The sequence below is a fragment of the Mus caroli genome, chromosome 11 (genome assembly GCF_900094665.2).
Source record: "Mus caroli chromosome 11, CAROLI_EIJ_v1.1, whole genome shotgun sequence".
NCBI classification, from domain to species: domain Eukaryota; kingdom Metazoa; phylum Chordata; class Mammalia; order Rodentia; family Muridae; genus Mus; species Mus caroli.
The window spans coordinates 38,896,181-38,917,060 of record NC_034580.1 but is presented as its reverse complement, the minus strand read 5'-3'; the positions used below and the strand labels follow the sequence as shown (position 1 = coordinate 38,917,060).

The window sequence follows — 20,880 nt, the reverse complement described above, 5'->3', positions numbered from 1 at the left end:
AAAAAAAAAAAAAAAAAAACCAGTCAGAGTGACACTCATAACTACAGTCTGTTTCCTGTACGTATAGATTACCAGACATGAGTATTTCTTCTTGGGAGGTGAAGCAGGATGATTAGGAATTCAAGGTCAGTCTCAAGATACCTGAGACCCACTTCCCCGCACAGACATATACATATTTTTAACTAAACCTAAGTTTGAAAGCCATTAACCTAAGATACCAAACGGTTAGCTAGCAAGCAGCACTAAGCTAGGCAGTGGCATACACTTTTAGTCCCAGCAGGATCAAGGCTGAAGCCGGCCTGGAACACCTAGTTCCTAGTTCCCTAGAAACTAGTGAGATCCTGTGTTGATAAGCAAAGAATTGGGTATCTGAACTTTCCATAAGCATGGTTGCTTAGGTTTTTTCTAAAGCAGACATTTATCCTACATCAATGCCCAACAAGGAGCAACCTCAGCAGAGGGAAAGGAGCAAGGGTGCAAACGAAAGGTGGAATGGAATCTCTTGCATGAGCTTCTTCTCCATGTGTAGCACAGCACTTGTGACCAATTCTAACCCATCCCATCTTTAGTCCCTAATTACCACAGAAAGATTCTGACAAGCACAGCTGAGTGGCAGAGTGTGTGCTAGGCCCAAGGGATTCAGTATTCTCTTCTGCTCAAACAAACAAAAATTTCTGCCAGACATGATGGTATATGGTGGGCTGAGATAGAAGAATCTAAATTCCAAGACCTCTTAGGCTATATTGCAAGTTTCTATCCACTCCACCACCTCCACCTCCACCACCACCACCCACACCCACACACTCACGCACACACGTTATGGCTCGCTGCTTGCCTTGGCATACCTGGCATAGATCCCCAGCACCACACAAAATAATTAATAAAAATAAAAATAAAAATAATTTGTGAGAGAAAAGTAGATAAAGATCCAAGAGACCTCTGTACTGACTTTACACTTCCTGTGGCTACAATTATTTTCAAATTGTTTTCAAAACTGACTCTTTTGAACAACTAGCAGGTACCAAAGTTAAAGGAGGAAATGAAGATTGGTGTTTAACACTTTTTTTGGTCAGGACTAGAGGCATCAGTGAAGAAGCACAGTCTAGGAGTTTGGGGATGTAGTTCAGTTGTTAAAGGGCTTCTGTAGCATGATCAAAGCCTTGGGGTCAAGTCCCAGCAATGCAAATGCTGGGCATGGCGAAATGTACTTGGCTTATATTAGTAATCCTAGCATCCTTGGGAAGTGAAGGCAGGAGGGTCCAAAGTTCATAAAGACTGTCAAACAAACCAATAAACAAACAAATCCCTATCACTTCTGGGAGTAACGACGTGTGTCAAAGCTCTATGAGCTGTGAATGGCAGCGCACCAATTACCCCAGACTAGGTCATGCAGAAGCAGGAAGATCTGGGGTCTGAATGGGCTACATAGTAAGACCCTGTCTCCAAAATCCAAAAACAGGAAATGGTTTATTTCATTCTAAGTTCTGGATCCCATTTAAGATTACTCATGATTCTGCTCATAATTTCTAGTACTGCTAATCAATCTTATACTTACAATCTTATTCCTTCCTGGATTAAGCTCAGAAACATCAAAATTACTTTTCTGGAAAATACTTGAAACCTAACTGAAATGTTTACCAACAACTATCTATTTTAAGACAGGTATATATCTGGATTTATTTTTATAATTTTGAGTTTTTTAAGGCTGAGTATTGTGCCCCAGATTTACCTGGAACTCACCATGTAGCGCAAGCTGGCTTTTAACACATGGGACTTCTCAGTGTTGATTGAATTACAGGCATGTGTCACAACTGGTTCCTCTTGTACTTCTAATGCTTACCTCTGATTCCAAGAGTTCAGTTTATTCCTTTTAATGATCTGTATGAATTGATTGCAGTGCTGATCTGTATGAATTTACCAGCACCCTCAATCAACTCATTTCTGACCTCAAATTAATTATTTTCCCTCTGCTTAGAGCACTTCAGCAGAGTACAACGAATTCTCCTTTGCTCCCCTCCAATTTTTTGCCAAGAAGTAAATGTAGGGATTCTTTTAAAAGTTATTCACAAAAATACAAAAATGCAAAGGTATTATAATCTATAGGCAAGCAAAGGAGTTGGAAGAAACTAATCACAGAGAAAAGATCAAGAAAGTTGAAAGAGTCCAAGCACTCTGGATGTAGCAAACTACCTTTGCAGCAGAGAGCTCAACGGAAGGCAAAAATGAAGTCCCTCCTACAACAGGAAAAAAGTCTAACCATTTAGAAAATAATATCCAGATTTATTTTATTTCAAGCAGATGTGTTCAGATCCTACCTCTTCAGGTACTGAGAAGATACCTTAGTCAGTAAACTAAAACTGCAGAAACATGAAGACCTGAGGTCACTATCTAGCTCCACAGCAAACCCTGGGTGTGATGGTATGTGCATAATCCAAACTCAGGAGGAAACAGCTACATCCCTGGAGCTAGTCAACCTGCTAATCTAGCCTAATCAGTGGGTCTTGGGTCCAGTGAAACCCTGTCCCAAAAGACAAGACAGGGAAAAAAGATAAAAATAATAAAGACAAGGTCAACAGTTCCTGAGAGTAACATCTGAGGGTGACCTCTGGCCCCAACAAATATGCTCCTTCTCACACACACACACACACACACACACACACAAAACAGTCTTGGAAAGTGTGAAGCAAGCTTGTTTTGCTTTAAAATTCTTTGTAAGATTTTGGTTCGGTCAATATTTAATCAGGACAAGTGAAATTAATTCATTAGTACCTAAATGCAATAGAAAATTTTACCAACAAAATTATATTCATTCCCTTTAAAACAGAATTACCAGTTAGATATAGAAGCGCATGCCTGAATCCTAGGACTTAGGAAGCTACATGAAGCCTGTCTCAGAAAAACGAAAGCACAACATCATAATTCATGTCACTTCGCTACACAGTGTGGGCCTCAAGGAGGTACTCAAATCCACTTCTAGGATTTCTGAAGTACAGCAGCCTCACATACCTAGCTGACTTTCCAGCTTCAGTGGCCCACATAATATTTTTGTTACAGTATATTGTCCTAGTTATGACAAATTTTTACTTTCTCAAATGTAAAACTTTTTGTTAATATATTGATTATAGTTTTAGGCTAGACATGGTACACATGCCTATAATAAAATCCCAAAATTTGTGAGGTAGAATCAAGAGGCTCAGGTTGGGGTTAGAGAGCTGACTCAGTGGTTAAGAGCATTATTGCTCTTCTAAGAGGACCTGAATCTCAGTCTCAGCTCCCATGTTAAAGGACTCAACCTCCTGTTAACTACAGCTCCAGGAGATCCTACAGATTTGGCCTTAGTGGGCACCTACTCACACAGCAACACACAACTACAGGGCTAAAAAATAGAGATGAGGGATCGAGGGTCACAAGGGAATGGCAGCACAGCAGCTGGGCAAGTGAATGCAGAGCAAGCTGGAGTGGGGGAGCAAGGCAGTAGTAGGCACCACCAGGCTGCAGCAACAGCAAGTGCACAAGTTACTATCAAGTACAACCAACGGAAGCTGCATTACAGGCTGGACGTGGAAAAGTGGATGAACAGACACCAGGAGTAGCTGCTGTTCCATGGCAGAATCAGATATGCCAGATGAGGTCAATATTGATGAACTGTTGGAATTAGACAGTCAAGAGGAAAGATGCAAAATCCAGGGGCTCTTGGAGTACTACACAAATTCCACAGAGGACATCATCCAGGAGCTGCTGGCCAAGCTGCAAGGCCTGCATAAGCAGCCATAGCCCAGCCTCTCAAATAACCACAGCCTGAGTCCCTGCAAGGACTAGACACACACACTGCCCCACCTTGACTGTTGCCTGTACCTCTCCACTCCCAACCCCCCCCCAATCCATATTGTTATTTAATGGCTCTGTAACAGTGTTATTTGTATTTAATGGTTCTTTATCAGAAAAAAAAAAGAAAAGCGCGCGTAAACACACACACACACACATTAGCTACATGACCTCAGGACCAACTTGTGCTAACTAGACTCCATCTCAGCAGTAGTAGTAATAATTAATAATAATAATAGTGATAATGATGATGATAATAATTAACCCTAAGTAACCTTTAACTTCCAGAGAAGTCTAGGGAATAGAAAATTATAAGCTAGCACATTTTAGGATTCTGTGCATCATCTCAGTTTGCTCACAGAACAACTTTACAGTACAGCAAATGTTTATCAACAGATCCAAAGGTCTTTAGATTTTTTTGTAAAAATGAAATGCAAGGATCATAAAGCTTTAAACTGATGTTCAATAATCAGTTTAGCATTTTTGCATTTGTGGATCTGTATGTTTAATAAATATCTGCAACCTAATATAGTATGAAATTAAGTAAGTTATTAAGATTTATGAAAACCACTTGTAGGATCACTGTGAAATATAATTAGCATTGAGTGATTGAAATAATAATTAGAGGGACTAAGTGTAACTTAATGATGAGGCCCTGTTTGTCAACATCCCCCAAAACACATAAGTGCTTTATTTAGAGCTGTATCTACAAACTTTGTGATTTTTTTTTAAAGATTTATTTATTTATTTATTATATGTAAGTACACTGTAGCTGTCTTCAGACACTCCAGAAGAGGGAGTCAGATCTCATTACGGATGGTTGTGAGCCACCATGTGGTTGCTGGGATTTGAACTCCGGAACTTCAGAAGAACAGTCGGGTGCTCTTACCCACTGAGCCATCTCACCAGCCCCCAAACTTTGTGATTTTTAAGATTTGAGAGTATATAAAAATTAGTTTGTACATAACATCTCACTATGTAACCTAAGCTTACTTTGAGGAATGCTGGAATTACAGGCATCTGCCACCTAAAACTCTGTGCTGTTGAAGTAGGGAAGAATTACTAGCTTAGTCAGTGCCCAACACAGAATCATGCTGATTAAGTTACACTTAATAGCGACAACTATGAAGACAAATCTATTCAACCTCAAATTAGCTATTCACCAAAGGGTTTTAAATCACAAAAACCTGACTTTTGGGTCACTATCCCAAAACAACAAATCAAACTTCTAAGTATACAGAGGGAAAAAAGCCAATTTATATGAGCTTCAGTTTCAGGCATCCACAGTGTGGTAGTTTGAATAATAATGGCCCCACAGGCTCATATAGGTATGGCCTTGTTGGAGGAAGTGCGTTGATGAGGGGTGGGCTTTGAGGTTTCAAGAGCCCATCAGGCCCCCCATGATTCTCTCTACCTCATGATCTGGATGTAGCTTTCAGCTACTGTTCCAGCACATACCCTGCATGCCCCATGCTGACAACTGACTAAACCTCTGAAAGTAGGCAAGCCTCTTTCATAACAGTTGCCTTGGTCACTACATAACAGAACACCAAGATATAAGTTGATACCAGGGACTGGAGTACTGCTGTGACAGGCCTGTTTGTTAGAAAAATATGCAAAACTTTGGGACTTTAGACTAGAACACTAGGTTGAATGCTGAGTGGAGCTTATTGGGCCATCCTAGAAGAAGCATGGAAGGTGGTAGTACTTACGACTTGAACTGTGGGAACCACTAAAAAAGTTCCAGAGGAGAAGAATGCTAGTAAGTAGATCATTCTTGTGCTATTTTGGCAATAAATGTGGTTGCTTTTTGTCCTTGTCCTGAAAATCTACCTGACACTAAATTGAAGTGTTTTGGATTAATAGCACTGGCAGAGGAGATGTGAAGACAGCCTAGCATTGACTAGGTCCTGTGGTTATTGGTAATCACTTACACAGACCTAAAATGACAAGGAACACTTGCAGCAAGGAGAAATACAAAAGGAACACCAGGTCAAATCTTATGCTCCAGGAAATAAGTTTAAAGACAAGCCTAATGTTTAAATGGAATAAAGGGCATGGTGGTAACCTCAGGGCAAGATCACCCCACCCCAAACTAAGCTTCCAAATTGTGGGGAAAAAATGAAAAGGAAAGCTTAAGCAGTGAAGAGACTCATCAACAGAAAGCTGAATGCAAATGTCATTGAAAGTGGAGCCAAGTTCTAGCTCCAGCAAGCAGCACAACTTGGAAGCTTTGGCCATGACCACATGGCCGCTTTACAGCTTTTACCAAGATACAAGGAGTTCATAGAATTTCCTTTTTGTCTCACGAAAGTTGCTGAGGCCAGAATGTTAGGGGTGTCCCAGCATGAAAGCCCAGAGGCTATTACATGATACTGTGAACGTGAAGCATGGATTTTATTGGGAGGCCCCAAGATGTGGGAGCTGCCAGAACCAGTCTGCAGTATGGAACCAGCCCGAGAGAGAGGAGTGTGTTACAGCCAATTAGCAGAAAGAAGCTGGTTATCTTAAGAGCATTTTGACATCAGACATGGAGATGTAAAATGTGTGGATTTTGCCCTGCTGGGTTTTGGTCTTGCTTTGGTCCACTATGCTCCTTTTCCTCTCTTTTGAAATGGTAATTTATATTCTGTACCACATATGTTGGAAGTATGTGATGTACCTTTTGATTTTGATCTTATAGGGGATTAAAGTTAAAAGATTGCCATGGGCTTTTAAACAGTGTTGGGATTGCAATAGACTATGGGAACTTTCAAAGTTGAACTGAATGCATTTGTGAATTATGATATGACTGGCTACAAAAGCCTATGAGAGCCAAGGAATGAAATGTAGTAGTTTGAATGAGGACGGCCTCCATAGGCTTATATAGGTATGGCTTTGAGTAGTACCTATGAGAACTGGAAAAACATCCCCCATAGACAGAGTGGATTACTCTACTTAAATAACTAGAAATAAAAAAGCAGACAGAGTAGACATGGTGGTTGCCAGCAGAGCCTGGTGAAGGAAAACAGGGTATCTCTTGTCAATCAAGTGTTAATTTGTAAGATGGGAGTAGTGATGCCCCAACAATGTAAACATACTTAACATCACTCAAAAGCACACCCGAGGGTCAAGATGCTAAACTCTGTATGCAATTTTTACATAAAAAAACAATTTGGCTGGGCGTGGTGGCGCACACCTTTAATCCCAGCACTTGGGAGACAGAGGCGGGCGATTTTTGAGTTCGAGGCCAGCCTGGCCTACAGAGGGAGTTCCAGGACAGCCAGGGACTGTTTCTATTATACAGAGAAACCCTGTCTCAAAAAACCAAAAAAAAAAAAAAAAAAAAAAAAAAAAAAAAAAAAAAAAAAAAAAAAAAAAAAAAAAATGAAGCCAGGTTGGTAGCTCAATTAGTACTCAGGAATCTGAAGCAGGACTGCCACAGTCTAATCTAAATAGTGAGTTTCTGGTCAGTTTTGCCTGTAAGTATGAGACCTGGTGTCAAAGAACAGAACAAGAGCTGAGGATGTACTTAGCTGACACAGTGCTTACCTAGCATGCACAAAGCCCTGAGCTTGGTCCTCAGCACAGCAAACATCAAGTATGTTGGTATATGCTTGTAATAACACTTAGGAAATGGAGGCAGAGGGATCAATTCAAGGTCATCTCTACTAGAGAGTAAATTCAAAGATGCCCCTGGCTATGAGAGACCCTATGAGACACACCCCCATCTCAAAAAGCAAACAAACAAATGAAACAGATGCATGTAGCATCTACCCAGATATAGGAAATTCAGTGAAAACTATCATATTTGTAATTTTTGTTGTTGTTTTTGTTTTACGAGACAGGGTTTCTCTGTGTAGCTCTGGCTGTCCTGGAACTTAGAAATCCACCTACCTCTGTCTCCCAAGTGCTGGGATTTAAGGCATGTGCCCCCACTACCCATCATATTTGTAGTTATTAGTATATAGAAAATAATAATTTCTCAGTGGAAAAAAGACAAGATGGCATCTGATAACTGTAAGTGTAGAACTCTTGAAAAATTATTCCTTTGTACCTCCTAGAAGTAAATCAGACAAATACAAGTTGAGAAACAGTCCCTATAATTTATGGATCAGACTGCAACTAAATATACAATGATGATTGGGAGGATGGAATAAAGGAAACTTAAGCTATTGGGGAGGGGGGGGGCAGCAGGGTGGGGGGAATTGTTGGTTTGTTTGTTTGTTTCAAGACAAAATTTCTCTACCTAACAGCCCCAGAAGTCCTGGAACTTGCTTTGTAGACCAGGATTGCCTCAAACTTTGAGATCTACCTGCCTCTGCCACCCAAGTGCTGGGATTAAAAGTGAGCACCACCATGCCCTGCTGTAAAGTCAATTTTAAAAAATGAAAGGTTGGAGTGGCTTCATCAGCAACTGATAGGAGAAGCCGATACCACAGCAAACCATTAAGTGAAGTTGGGGGAATCAAAGTGGGAAAGGAAGAACTGTAGGAGCCAGAGGACTCAAGGACACCACAGGACAACAGCCCACAGTATCAACTGGTCAGCGTCACAGGGGCTCACAAAGACTAAACTTATAATTAGAGCACCTTCAAGGGCCTTCCCTAAGCCCTGTGCACATGGTATGGTTTGTACTTTGGTTTTCTTGTGGAACTCATAACAATGAGAGCAGGGGCTGCCTCTGAATCTTCTGCCTGCTTTTGGGACACTTTTCCTATTAGGCTGCCTCATCCAGCCACAGTTTTACTACAACTTTCTATGCTGTATTTGGTTGATATCCATGGGAGGCCTGCCCTTTTCTGAAAGGAAAGGGAAGGAAAAGTAGGTGGGGGTAGGGGACTGGGAGGAGAGAAAGGAGGAAAAACTGCAGTCAGGATGTAATACATGAGAAAAATATATTTTTTAAATTACAAAAGAAACAAAAAAAAAGGAAAAAAGAAAGAAAAAAAAGAAAAGAAAGGCAGGCAGGCAAGCCTGGACAGATGGCTCAGTGGTTGAGAGCACTGGTTGTTCTTGCACAAGCCCTGGGTTTGATTCCCAACACCTACATAGTGGTTCCCAACCATCCCTAACTTATCAGTTCCAGGGGTATCTGTGCTCAGAAAACATGCAAACAATCATACATAACATAAAATAAATCTAATTTAAAACTTAAAAAAGAAAAGAAAAAGAATGTGGGGAAAAAAAATCAAGACACAAGTCTAATTCTAGCATTTTTTTTTGAGAGGAAGCTGGGGCAAAAGAATAGTAAACTCAAGGCCAGCCTGTATGGCACAGAGTAAGAGGTCATCTTAAATAAGACTGGTGAAATGGCTCAGCAGGTAAAAGCTTTTGCCATCCAAATCTGACAATGTGAATGTGATCTCCAAAAGCCAAGAATGAACTCCACAGAGTTATCCTTTGACGTCCTCACATGCACTGTGGAACATGTGCACACTCATATATAACACTGAAAATGTTTTTAAAAATCTAAAGTGTGTGTGGTGTTGTTATGTATATGCATACAAACACATCTGAGAATGATGTTTTCAACCTAATGCTGAAAATTTTAGGGAAAGATGTTTATATCAATAATGATAAAAACAGGGGCTAGAGAGATGGCTCAAAGGTTAAGAATGTGTGCTGTCTCTCCAGAGGACCAGTTTATACCACAGTACCCTTATCAGGAAGCTCACGACTATCCGAACTCCAGCTCCAGGGGAATTCACACTTCTGGCCTCCTTAGGCAGCTGCACACACATGCATATACCCACACTAGATATACTTTCTTTTCCTATCATTTTCCCCCCAAGACAGGGTTTCTCTGTGTAGCCTCAGCTGTCCTGGAACTCACTCTGTAGACCAGACTGGCATCAGAGATCTACCTGCCTCTACCTCCCAAGTGCTGAAACTAAAGGTATGCACCCTAACTGCCCAGCCTATACACATAATTTTTAATAATAAAAATAAATCCTTTTTTTTTAATGGTAAAACAGGATGGAGAAATGGTTCAGTGGTTAAGAGCATCTTGTAGCTCTTGCAGAGAATCCAGGTTCAGGTACCGCATGGTTGCTTACATATGTCTAAGGAGCTCCAATGGTTAACTGCTAGACTCTTCAGCACCAAGCATGCATATGGTAAACATATACACATGCAGGCAAACATTCATGCACATAAAAATTTAAAAAGCATTTTAAAAACAAAGATTGATAAAACAAAAAAATTAATGATAAAGTAATGGGACAAAGTTTTAAAAATTATCAACTATCTGGGTATAGTGATGCACGCCTATAATTTCAGCAAAGAGGTCAGATATTCAGTGCAGTCATCCTTAGCTACAATTCATGTTCTAAGCCAACCTGAACTATTAGATTCTGAGGCAAGACACACACACAAATTAAAGACCCTAGGTAAAAACATTACAATAGAGTTCTCTACAATGATTGAAAAGTTCAAAATAAGCCAGGTGCAGTGGCACAAGACTTTAATCCCAGTAATTGCAGATGTCTTTTAGTTTGAGGCCAGACTGGTCTAAACAGGGAGTTCCAGACAGCCAAGAGCTATCATATAGTAAGACTCTGTCTCAAAAACAAAAACAAAACAAAACAAAAAAAAAAAAAAAAGAAGAAAAGAAAGTTAATTGCAGAAACACAGTTTAGGGACATTCCTTAGTAGATGAGGTGCTGCCTTACCAGTAAGAGAACATAGTTTGATCCCCAGAACCATTTATGATCCCGGCATTGGCAAACTGGAGGCAGGCAGATTCCTGGAGCTCACTAGCTAACTACCTTGGTCTGAATTGCTAGCACCCAGTCCCACAGAGAAAGACTGTCTCAAAATAAACAAGGCAAGAGGCTAGAAAGATGGCACTTGCTGCTCTTCCACAAGATCCAAGCTCAGTTTTCAGCACCCAAGTGGCTCAACAACGATCTATAATTCTAGCTCCAGGGGATCTATGGCCTATACTGTCACCTGCACTCACATGCAGACACACACATGAGAATATAATTAAAAACAAAACTAAACCTTGAAAACAAGGTAAACAATTCATGAAGAATAACACCTGAAATTGTCACCTGGCCTCCATATGCACCTGCAAGCACACATGTGCATGTATGTAGGCATATGCTCTCCTATGGATGTATAAACACATTCCATCATTTACTACAGTGTTGAAGGGAAAACAGTACTTTCAATTAACACACCATTTAGATACCCCGCTCCCAAAAATACATTAAAAATAGGTTTCTAAAACAAATCTAATCTTGGGACTAGAGAAATGGCTCAAGATTTAAAAGCTCCCTCCAGAGGACCAGCATTTGATTTCCAGCGCTCACCTGGTGACTTATAACTCTAATCCCTGGTGCTCCAACACCCTCTTCTCGCCTTCATGGGAACCAGTCACACAGACATACATGCAGGCAAAACATTCAAACACATAAATTAAAAATTAAAGATTAAACAGCTGGGCGTGGTGGCGCACGCCTTTAATCCCAGCACTCGGGAGACAGAGGCAGGTGGATTTCTGAGTTCGAGGCCAGCCTGGTCTACAAAGTGAGTTCCAGGACAGCCAGGACTATACAGAGAAACTCTGTCTCAAAAAACAAAAACAAAAAAAAAAAAATTAAAGATTAAAGGATACTACCTTGAGGGGCTGGTGAGATGGCTCAGTGGGTAAGAGCACCCAACTGCTCTTCCGAAGGTCTGAAGTTCAAATCCCAGCAACCACATGGTGGCTCACAGCCACCTGTAATGAGATCTGATGCCCTCTTCTGGTGCGTCTGAGGACAGCTACAGTGTACTTACATTAAATAAATAAATAAATAAATAAATAAATAAATCTTTAAAAAAAAAAAGATACTACCTTGAGCTAGTGCTCAATATGTCTAAGACACTAAATGCAATCCTTAAGGCCATACACACACACACACACACACACACACACACAAACTTGTTTTTGTTTTTGTTGTTCTTCTTTTTTGGGGGGTGGGGGGAGCTGGTGGGTGGCTCAAGACAGTGCTTCTCTGTCTGGCCTTGGCTGTCTTGGAAGCTTCTCTGTAGACCAGGCTGGCCTTGAAGTCACAGAAATCCGACTGCCACTGCCTCCTGAATGCTGGAACTAAAGGTATACTACACTACCACTAACACTACCACCACCACCACCACCACCACCAGGCCAAGGAAATAATCTTAGTTTCATCAAAACCACTTTTTCTTTCTTTTTGACAGGTTCTCCTTATACAGCCCCAGCAGGCCAGGAACTAGCTATATCTGACTATTCCAAAGCTCTTGAGGAAAGAAAAATTTTTTTAATTGAGGTTTATCTGGCAAACCTGAACACCTGAATTTGATCCCCAGGTAGGAGAGATCAGAATCTCAGAAGTTGTTCTTTGACTTCCACAAACCATGGCATGCACACCCACAGATACTAAAGTAAATAAAGGTTAAGTTAAAGGGGGTGGGGGGCCTCAGGTGCAGGCCAGTTGGCCAAATGCCCCCTAGCATGCAGACACCTTTGGAAATGCACCGTAACACAATCTGAGTATGGTGGTGCTTTCCTGCAATTCCAAGACTTGGAAGTTAGAAGACAGATGACAGAGAGTTCAAGATTCTCTTCCCACAGCTACTAGTGAACTTTAGGGCAGACTGGGATACATGAGACCCTATTCTTTTTAAAAAAATATATTATATATACATATATTTATTTTATGTATATGAGTATACTATAGCTGTCTTCAGACACACCAGAAGGCATCACATCCCATTATAGATGGCTGTGAGCCATCATGTGGTTGCTGGGAATTGAACTCAGGACCTCTGAAAGACCAGTCAGTGTTCTTAACTGCTGAGCCATCTTTCCAGCTCCAGATCCTATTCTTTAAAAATAAAAAAAAAAAAAAGGATCACAGCACACTGTAATGGCACAGGCCATTAACCCCAACACTTGAGAGGCACAGGGAAGCAGATCTTTATGAGCTACAGGCCAGCCTGGTCTAAATAGTGAGTTCCAAACTAGCCAAAGCTAAACATAATAAGACCTTGTTCCCAACCGCACACCCCCCAAAAAACCCATACACAAACACAAAAAAGGGCCACACAGGTGGTTCCCAGTTCAGTGGGTAAAGGTGCTGGCCACCAAGCCAACAACCTGAAGTTAACCACCATGGTAGAAAAAACAAATCCTGCTAAGTTGTCCTTTGACTTGGTCTCCAAAACACAATAAATAAAAGCAGCATAGGGTTAGCAGTCCGGCACTGTGGCTACTGGGGTTAGTGCCAGTAACTGGCTAGGACAGGGCAGGAGAACCCTAAGTTCGACAATGACAAAATAGTCAGTGACAGAATGCTCCTGGGCGTGGTGGCGCACACCTTTAATCCCAGCACTCGGGAGGCAGAGGCAGGTGAATTTCTGAGTTCGAGGCCAGCCTGGTCTACAAAGTGAGTTCCAAGACAGCCAGGGCTACACAGAGAAACCCTATCTCAAAAACTAAAAAAAAAAAACCACAACCTCTAATGTGCATGAAGCCCTGGATTCAATCCCCAGCCCTGGGCAAAAAGTAAATCACCTGGCAGGAGGGTTGGAAGTTCCTGGTCATCCTCAACTACATAGTAACTGAGGCCTGCTTAAACTAAAGACTCTGTTCTCAAGAAGTTAAAAAAATAAAATAAAAATAAAGAAATGACAAGTGCAGTGTACTTATTAAGTGGAGAAAGTAGAGCTGGGCTGCTGTTAGATAACAGAGAGATGAGAAGAGAAGGAACTACAGTTAGACAACTAAAAAAAAAGTTGAAAGAGATAAAGATTAAAAATTATGGACAACTTATCCCTGCAGTGGGCAGCTAAAGCTAACACCATTTCCAAGTGTACATGCCAGATTTTCCACAAGACTCTGGATCTGTCACCCAATCTGAGCATCCTCCAAACTCACTGCCTAGTGTGCAAATTATATTCCATTCTAAGTTAAAATAACTTCTTGTAGCAGGATTATGCAATTTTGTTTGAACTAAAACATCCTTAAAAACCGGTGTCTCCTATAACAATCACACTGAGTAAGAGTAAAACTGATAAGGACGGGGTCAGAAGTCTGTACACTTTAAAAGATACTTTAGGGCTGGTGAGATGGCTCAGTGGGTAAGAGCACCTGACTGCTCTTCCGAAGGTCCAGAGTTCAAATCCCAGCAACCACATGGTGGCTCACAACCATCCACAACGAGATCTGGCGCCCTCTTCTGGAGTGTCTGAAGACAGCTACAGTGTACTTATATATAATAAATAAATCTTTAAAAAAAAAAAAATAAAAATAAAAGATACTTTATATATATGGGTGTTTTGCCTGCATACAGTGCCCATGGAGATCAGAAAGGTGGATCCCCTGGAGCAAGAGTCAGACAGCTGTGAGCTGTCTTGTATGAGCTGAGAACGGAAGCTGTATCTTCTGGAAGAGCCCAGCCATCTTTGCAACCCCAGAAATCTATGCACTTTTGAGAACTACTGACTAAACTGTGTTTAGCAAAGTCATTCTATATTAAATCCAGGCACAATATAACTAAACTTTCACTTACTTCCATATCTAGCAATCACTATAGCAAGCGTCTTTCTGGTAATGTGCATCTTAATTTAGGAATTTAGGGAGAACCAAACCACTAGGAAATGATGTACTTGATAGGCCAAATAACTAAAAAGATCTTTCACCTTTCAGCATCTGCAATCAGCCATAACAGTGAAGATAAGCACTGATACTTAAATTATTTAACAGCTCCCTCCCCAAGTTCCAGCCAGAAAAAGTTCTTACCAACAGTTTCATCATGACTTTAAAATAATGCACAGTAAAATATGGTTTTATTTATATGTAAACATCTGAAAATTGACATTATTAGAAACTCCAGCTAAGCATGGCCATGCCTGTAATCCTAGCACTCAAAAGGTTAAGACAGAAAAGATCAGGGACAGACTGAGTCCGCCTGGATCACAGAATGAGATCCTATCTCAAAGAAAGAAAAGCTTTAAGTCCAATAAAGCATGTCTGGCATAGAGAACGTATAATACATCCAGTTACTGATATGTAATATTTTAAGTACATGGGATGACACAGGCTTGCTATTCCAAACTTGTTATTCTGAAAGCTGAGAGAAGACCATCTGAGTTCAGGGCCAGCATGGCTATGTAGCAAGCCTGTCCACAGGGGAGTGTTATATATAATATAGAAATATAGCTAATAAAATTGATAGATTATTTGGGAGCTGAGCAAGTACATCCCTATAATCCCAGGACTCAAGGCAGCTAAGGCAGAGAAAGTGCAAACTACAGGCCAGATAGGGCCACACAGAAAAACTCTGTCTCTAAGCAAAAAAAAATATATATATACCACAATTCTTTACCAACAACTAATTATGCCTGCCCACCAAAACAGTGAGATTAAAGCAACATGCAATGGAGGAAGTCACTCAGTTCAGTTCAGTACAGTACAGTACATTCTAGAAGCTGTCTAGAGCAGAAAGTGACTGGCACTTGCCTCTGTCTCTGCTACTTTACTTACTATACAAAGCCCTCTAGCACCTTTCAAGTTAAGATATAACCATCAATACATTCAAACGTTTTTAGGAATATACAACTCAACCCAGCCTTCATGAAAACTACTTGAGGGCCTATGTCCTCAACCTCAAAGCTTTACATAAACTACTGACACCACTACTCACTGCTCCACCAGAATGGCTGTATATTTTTCCCACCAAAAGTAGGGCTATTGCACCATACGTTCATGGTCTCTGTAAAGAAAAGAAATCATTGTCTTGGTTTATATTTCCTTTAAAAACAAGTAAATGTTCTACAAATTTAAGGTCCTAGGCAATAAATGCTGAAGTTTTTAATAGAAATCATTTCAATTTTTAATAAACAGCCCCCATACACAGAATATTATATTTATGAAAATACAATATGTATGTGCCACAAAAATTAAAATATACAATCCCTTTTAACGTACAAATGTGTACTCCAAGATTCCTTAATTCAGGGATTCAGAAATATTTTTCTGGGTTTCAAAGTAGCTTTTTAACTTCCTTTAAGATAATACTAAATAAAATAATCCATTTGAACAAGGCACACACCAATAATTCTAACAGAAGTCAAGAGGAGTCCAATCTGGGCTACACAGGTAGTACAAGGCCACCCAAGAATACACACAAGACCCTGCTTTAAAAAAAAGAAAAAGAAAAATCAGACATAGTGGCTCAAGTCTGTAATTCTAGCATTAGGGAAGTAGAAGCAAGAAGAACCAGAGTTCAAGGCCAACTGGGACTACATAAGACCCTAGTTCAAAACAAGCAAACAAACAAAATCATGTCAAGAATATCCTTTCAGGTATCGATTGAGAAAGTCTATGGGAAAATAAGGTTTATCCATAACCATGTTAACTAATTCTGGGAATTATGGTTATTTGATAAAGCCCTTATCTGTTCAAAGAGCTAATATGAAATGTCTGTATATACGCCTGGGATTTCATTCAAAAAAACACCCAATGGAGGCAGTTACATGATTGAATACATTTGACCAAACTGTAATAAATGTTGAAGCAGGGCAGTATACACATACAGGCTCATATTTCATGATATAAAGCCTACCAAAAAGTTCATCAGTAATTTAATATTGTCTAAAATAATCAGATAGTTTAGCAAGTAATCTAAAGTATCTAAGAGGAATGGGTATAAACAGCTGGAGTGAGTGAACTTTATGCTTTACTGAAACGTATTCAGTATATTTTTAATGCTATGATAAACTTGTTTTTAAAAAGCTTGTTTTTAACAAGATACTCAAACTACCCTCATTTTAGGCCAATGATGTCATTTAGAGCCAAGACCTCTTGAAGTAAGGGATGGTGCAGCTTATGCTGCTTAAAGGAAGTGTGTATCCTGGGGAGTGCCTTGCCGAAATGGTTTCACTTGTACAAACTAGAGAGCTACGAAGTAATAGGATGGAATAGTTTTCATCAAAAATACAGTCAGTTAACAGTAAAGTCTGTTCTTTCTGATACACTGAGAAAAACAATTTATATGCATTTTGCTTGTTTGTACTCATGTGAATTGGCCAAACAAATTACCCTCAAAAGAACAATACGGGTAGAAGCCATACTTAACATGTTTGAGGCCCCTGATTCAATCCTCACCAAAAACAAACAAACAAACAAACAAACAAAAAAAAAAACCTAAGTAACTAAATAAATACAATAAGTAACCCTCGAAGACTAAACAATAGCACAAATACACTGACACAGTCTCCCAATGATCTCAGGGCAAGAACTCCAACTTCTGAAATTATGTTATATGCCCTCCCATATTCACAGAAAGAAAGACTCTCCAAAAGCAGCCTGACTATTAAGGGACTCTCAGCTTGGCTTAAGACCTTTTGCAGCACCCTGCTACTGAATCTGAAAAAAACAAAACAAAACAAAACAAAAAAACCACACAATTCTTTACTTCCTGCCTAAAAGAAAACTTGCTACTCCACCTAACTTTTCACATTTAAATCTCTGTCAGTCATAAGCTAACTGGTCAAATTAAATAAGCCTTAATTGCCTTCCATAGTGAGACACCATCACTACAATTACAAAGACTCTAACTTATGATACAATTGCGAGCTCTTGTTACTTTTTACCGGGAAGAATAATTCAGTGGCCAATTCAAATAAGATACAAGTTAATTTTAAAGTGTCTGTTGAATACAGTGTATCCATGACCTGAGTACAATGGATAAAAAGTCTGGATAAATGCTCAAGGCAGGACACTGTAGTCCCAGCTACTGGGGGTGCTGAGGCAGGAGAAAGGCTGAGACAAGAGGATCAGTTTGAGCCCAGGAGTTCAAAACAGCAAAACTAAGCAAGACTGCATGTCCTTTCAAAAGCTCTTCTGACAAAAAATAATCATATACAAGAAGTGCTGTTAGCAAAATAGAGCAAAATTCAAAATGACAATTCTCTAAAACTGACAGAACAGGCACCTCGACATGAAAACTCACCATCCACTCTATTTCCAAACACTTACCTTTTTGCACCTTTCTTTTGCAGATTTGAAATTCAGATTCTCACAATCACTGGCCTCTTCTTCTGTTTGATTCAATAGCATACACATTAGAGTGTCTCTCTTGCTATTAAAAACATGAGTAGAAAGCAATCTATTCAGCTTTCTAATTATGAAAATGAAAGCTACTAATGAAAGCACTAACCCAAAGACAGTCAACAAATAAGTGAGTAACTAAAAGCCAGGACTCTGAAGACTACCACAGTACACTGAGCAACTGGAGAGCTGTCCCACATAGCACTCCCCGCCCCGCCCCGCCACAGTCCAATGCAAATTTTAAATAGCTGTTTCCAGGTAGAAACAAATTCCTGGAACTTTACAGGAGGTCAAGGAATTTGAGAGTCAAGCATAAGCCAGGATATGGATATGATGGGAAATGCTTATCCTATCAGTACTTGGCAGAGGCTGAGTCAGGATGATTGCAAGTTCAAGGCAAGCATGGACAACTTAACCCACACCATGTCTCAAAAGTTAAAGAAACTCTGCAGAGAGCTGCGGGTGTGTAGCTAGATGGCAGGATGCTTGCCTAGCATGCAGAGGCTCTAGGCTCAATCTCCAGTACAGAGAAAAAAGAAAAGAAGAGAAATACACATCAAACACACAGAGCCATTTCCAAACAGGTGAGACACCAGAGTGTGTGTGCTGTTGCAGGAAACAGAATGGAGAGCCATGAATGGGAGTCTCTGCACTTCCTATCTGCAAAAGAAGAGAATAAAAAGGTTAACTCTAGACTGAAAGCAGAATACCTTCTTTACCTGTTTAAAGCAGTGCCCAGAACATTTTAAATCAAAAGGTGAAAATATACTGGATAAGACAGAGGTTTGTAGGTGAACTCAACCTTCTAGTCAAAACAAATTTAACTGTAAACATCGTCTCAGAAATCATTTGAGACTCAATCTCTACCACTGCCAAAGAAAAAGTCATGCGAACATTCCTTTGTAAACCCACCACTTGGATAGTAAATGTTCAAAAGACAGGGGACCCATCCCGTCTCCAATATTTCTTTAAGCTATAAGTAAAATTAGCAGAAGGTACCTCCTTATTAAAGAGTGATCCTCCGAGAAACTATTTCCAGCAGTTCTTAATAACAGTAAAAAAGGGCTCATTAACTCGGGGCTCTTTCTCTTTTAACAACTGACAGGTAACCTTTTGGGAAGCCCAAAGCACACACCCCTTTCTTCAGCCCGGCTAAAGTTAAAGGTTGATTTGAGGACAGGGAAATGCCTCCGCAGCACCTCTCTCTCTCTCTCTCCCCCTCCCAGCACCCGGTTCTCTAGGGGATCCATCTGCATTTTGCATTAACCCATCTGCCCCAGTGCGCAAGCCAGAGGGTCGCAGGGGGCTGGGGATGAGGAGGCGGGGTGTGCCAGCCATCTGCACCCGCGCGCGTCCCCAGCTGCACACCTGGGGCCGGGGCCGCGCGCGTCGGCCCCACGCGGAGCGCGCCCCACGCGGAGAGCGGCGCGGGGCGGCGCGCAGGACCCGAGGGCGGGGCGGGAGCAGCCGGGGTTCGCGCTCTCCCTCGCGGCGGAGCGGACAGCTTGCAGTCGGGGGGCCGGCGGTACCTTTTGGATAGGTCCATGAGGACCCCGGAGAAGAGCTTCTCCCCGAGGCGGAACGACACGACGAGCGCGTCCTCGATGATGTGGTCCAGCGTGACCCGCACCTCCGAGCCGGGGATGAGGTGCGACACCGCCGAGTCCCCGCCCGCCGGCGGCACGAGCGCAGGAGCTGGTGGCGGCCGCGGCGCGTCCTCGGGCTGCTCGGGGGCGGCCGGGGGCTGCTCGGGCGGCGGGACCGGGACAGCCGCGGGCTCGGGCGGCTTCGCCTCCTCAGCCTCGGAGCTATCGGCCAGCTCCCCCGGCGGCGGCGGCGGCGGCGGTGGCGGCAGCGGCTGCTCGTCGGCCTGAGGGGCGGACTGGCGCCCGTCGGCCTCGCCGTCCGGCACCGCCGCCTCCGTGGCCGTGACCGGGAGGGGGGTGCCGGCTTCGCTGCCGGGAATGGGCTCTAGCTCCGGCTCGGCCTCGCCGGCGCCCCCTTCCCCGGGGGACGCCGCGGTCGCCGCCGCCTCAGCAGCCACGGCCGCCATTTTCTCGCTGGTTTCTCCCTCCTCCGACTCGGGCTGCGGCGGCGGCGGCAGCAGCGCGGCTGGGATCCCGAGGCCTTCCCCTCCCTCCCGCTAACACTCTCGTCCCGCCCTTTCCCTGATGCTCGTGATTGGCACCGCGCCATTGGCTCCGCCTTCCACCCCCTTCCGCACTTCTGTCAACCCATTGGTCAGAAGGAGCCGTCTGTCGAGGGCTGAGTCCCGCCCCCTCCCTCAGAGTAGGAACTTCCCATTGGTCAGGTGAGTTGTCAAGTGGAGAATCTAAAAGGAGTTTGAGGGGCGGGCTGAAGGATGGAAAAAGCGGCGCCCTGTGCTTACAGCCTGTATCTATTGGTTGGTAGGGGAAATACCGCTTTAGGATTGGTTTATGCTCCTGCCCTTACTCGGCCGGTTCTTCGGAGGTGGGAGAAGGGAAGGAAACGCGAGTCGTGCCAGTTCTTTCAAAGACTCCCCAAGGGGGGAATAGCGGGAGAATGCAGAAGGGGAACCACTTCCCAAGAATCTTTGCGCAGAGATCCTTAGAATAAATGTTATTTCTAGGCTTGGATTTGCTTGTGGCCAAGTGTGGGCACAACAGGCTTCTGTGGGAAAGATAACTAAAGTTCCGAAAATAATCCTGAGACACTTTTTGGGTGCCTATTCACTAGTCAGATTACGAGGTGCTGGAAACAGGGCGATGTACAAGACATTCTCCATGACCACATGACAGGAGCTCCCGCATACACTCAAGCGGTGTTTTCCTTGGTTTCACTCTTTAAAATATAAAGGACTAAACTCTAAGAACCTGCTAATTTCAAAAAAGGAAAATTCTAACGAGAAGACAGACAACTGGCATGCTAAATTGACTGTAGTCCTTAAATCCACGGAAAGAGTTCACTATTGAAGCCTTTTCTTTCCTTACCCTCTTCCTTGCTGTGTG

The 20,880-nt window shown here is 42.1% G+C and overlaps 1 protein-coding gene and 1 pseudogene across 5 annotated transcripts in view; one reads left to right on the top strand and one right to left on the bottom strand.

Moving 5' to 3' along the window:
* The window catches only part of Pwwp2a (PWWP domain containing 2A), a 40,923-nt gene extending 20,891 nt beyond the window's left edge, over positions 1-20,032 (bottom strand). For 2 of the 5 annotated variants that reach the window (XM_021176730.2, XM_029483525.1), the window contains exon 1: positions 19,420-20,028. In XM_021176730.2, the coding sequence (XP_021032389.1) occupies positions 19,420-19,943 (524 nt within the window). In that variant the 5' untranslated portion in view covers positions 19,944-20,028. Of the gene's footprint in view, positions 1-15,482; positions 15,552-17,818; positions 19,260-19,419 lie in introns of those variants that run through there. The other 3 variants (XM_029483524.1, XM_029483523.1, XM_021176729.1) reach the window with 3 other exon arrangements.
* LOC110304997 lies at positions 3,415-3,819 on the top strand (annotated as a pseudogene).
* Positions 20,033-20,880: the final 848 nt, after the last annotated feature.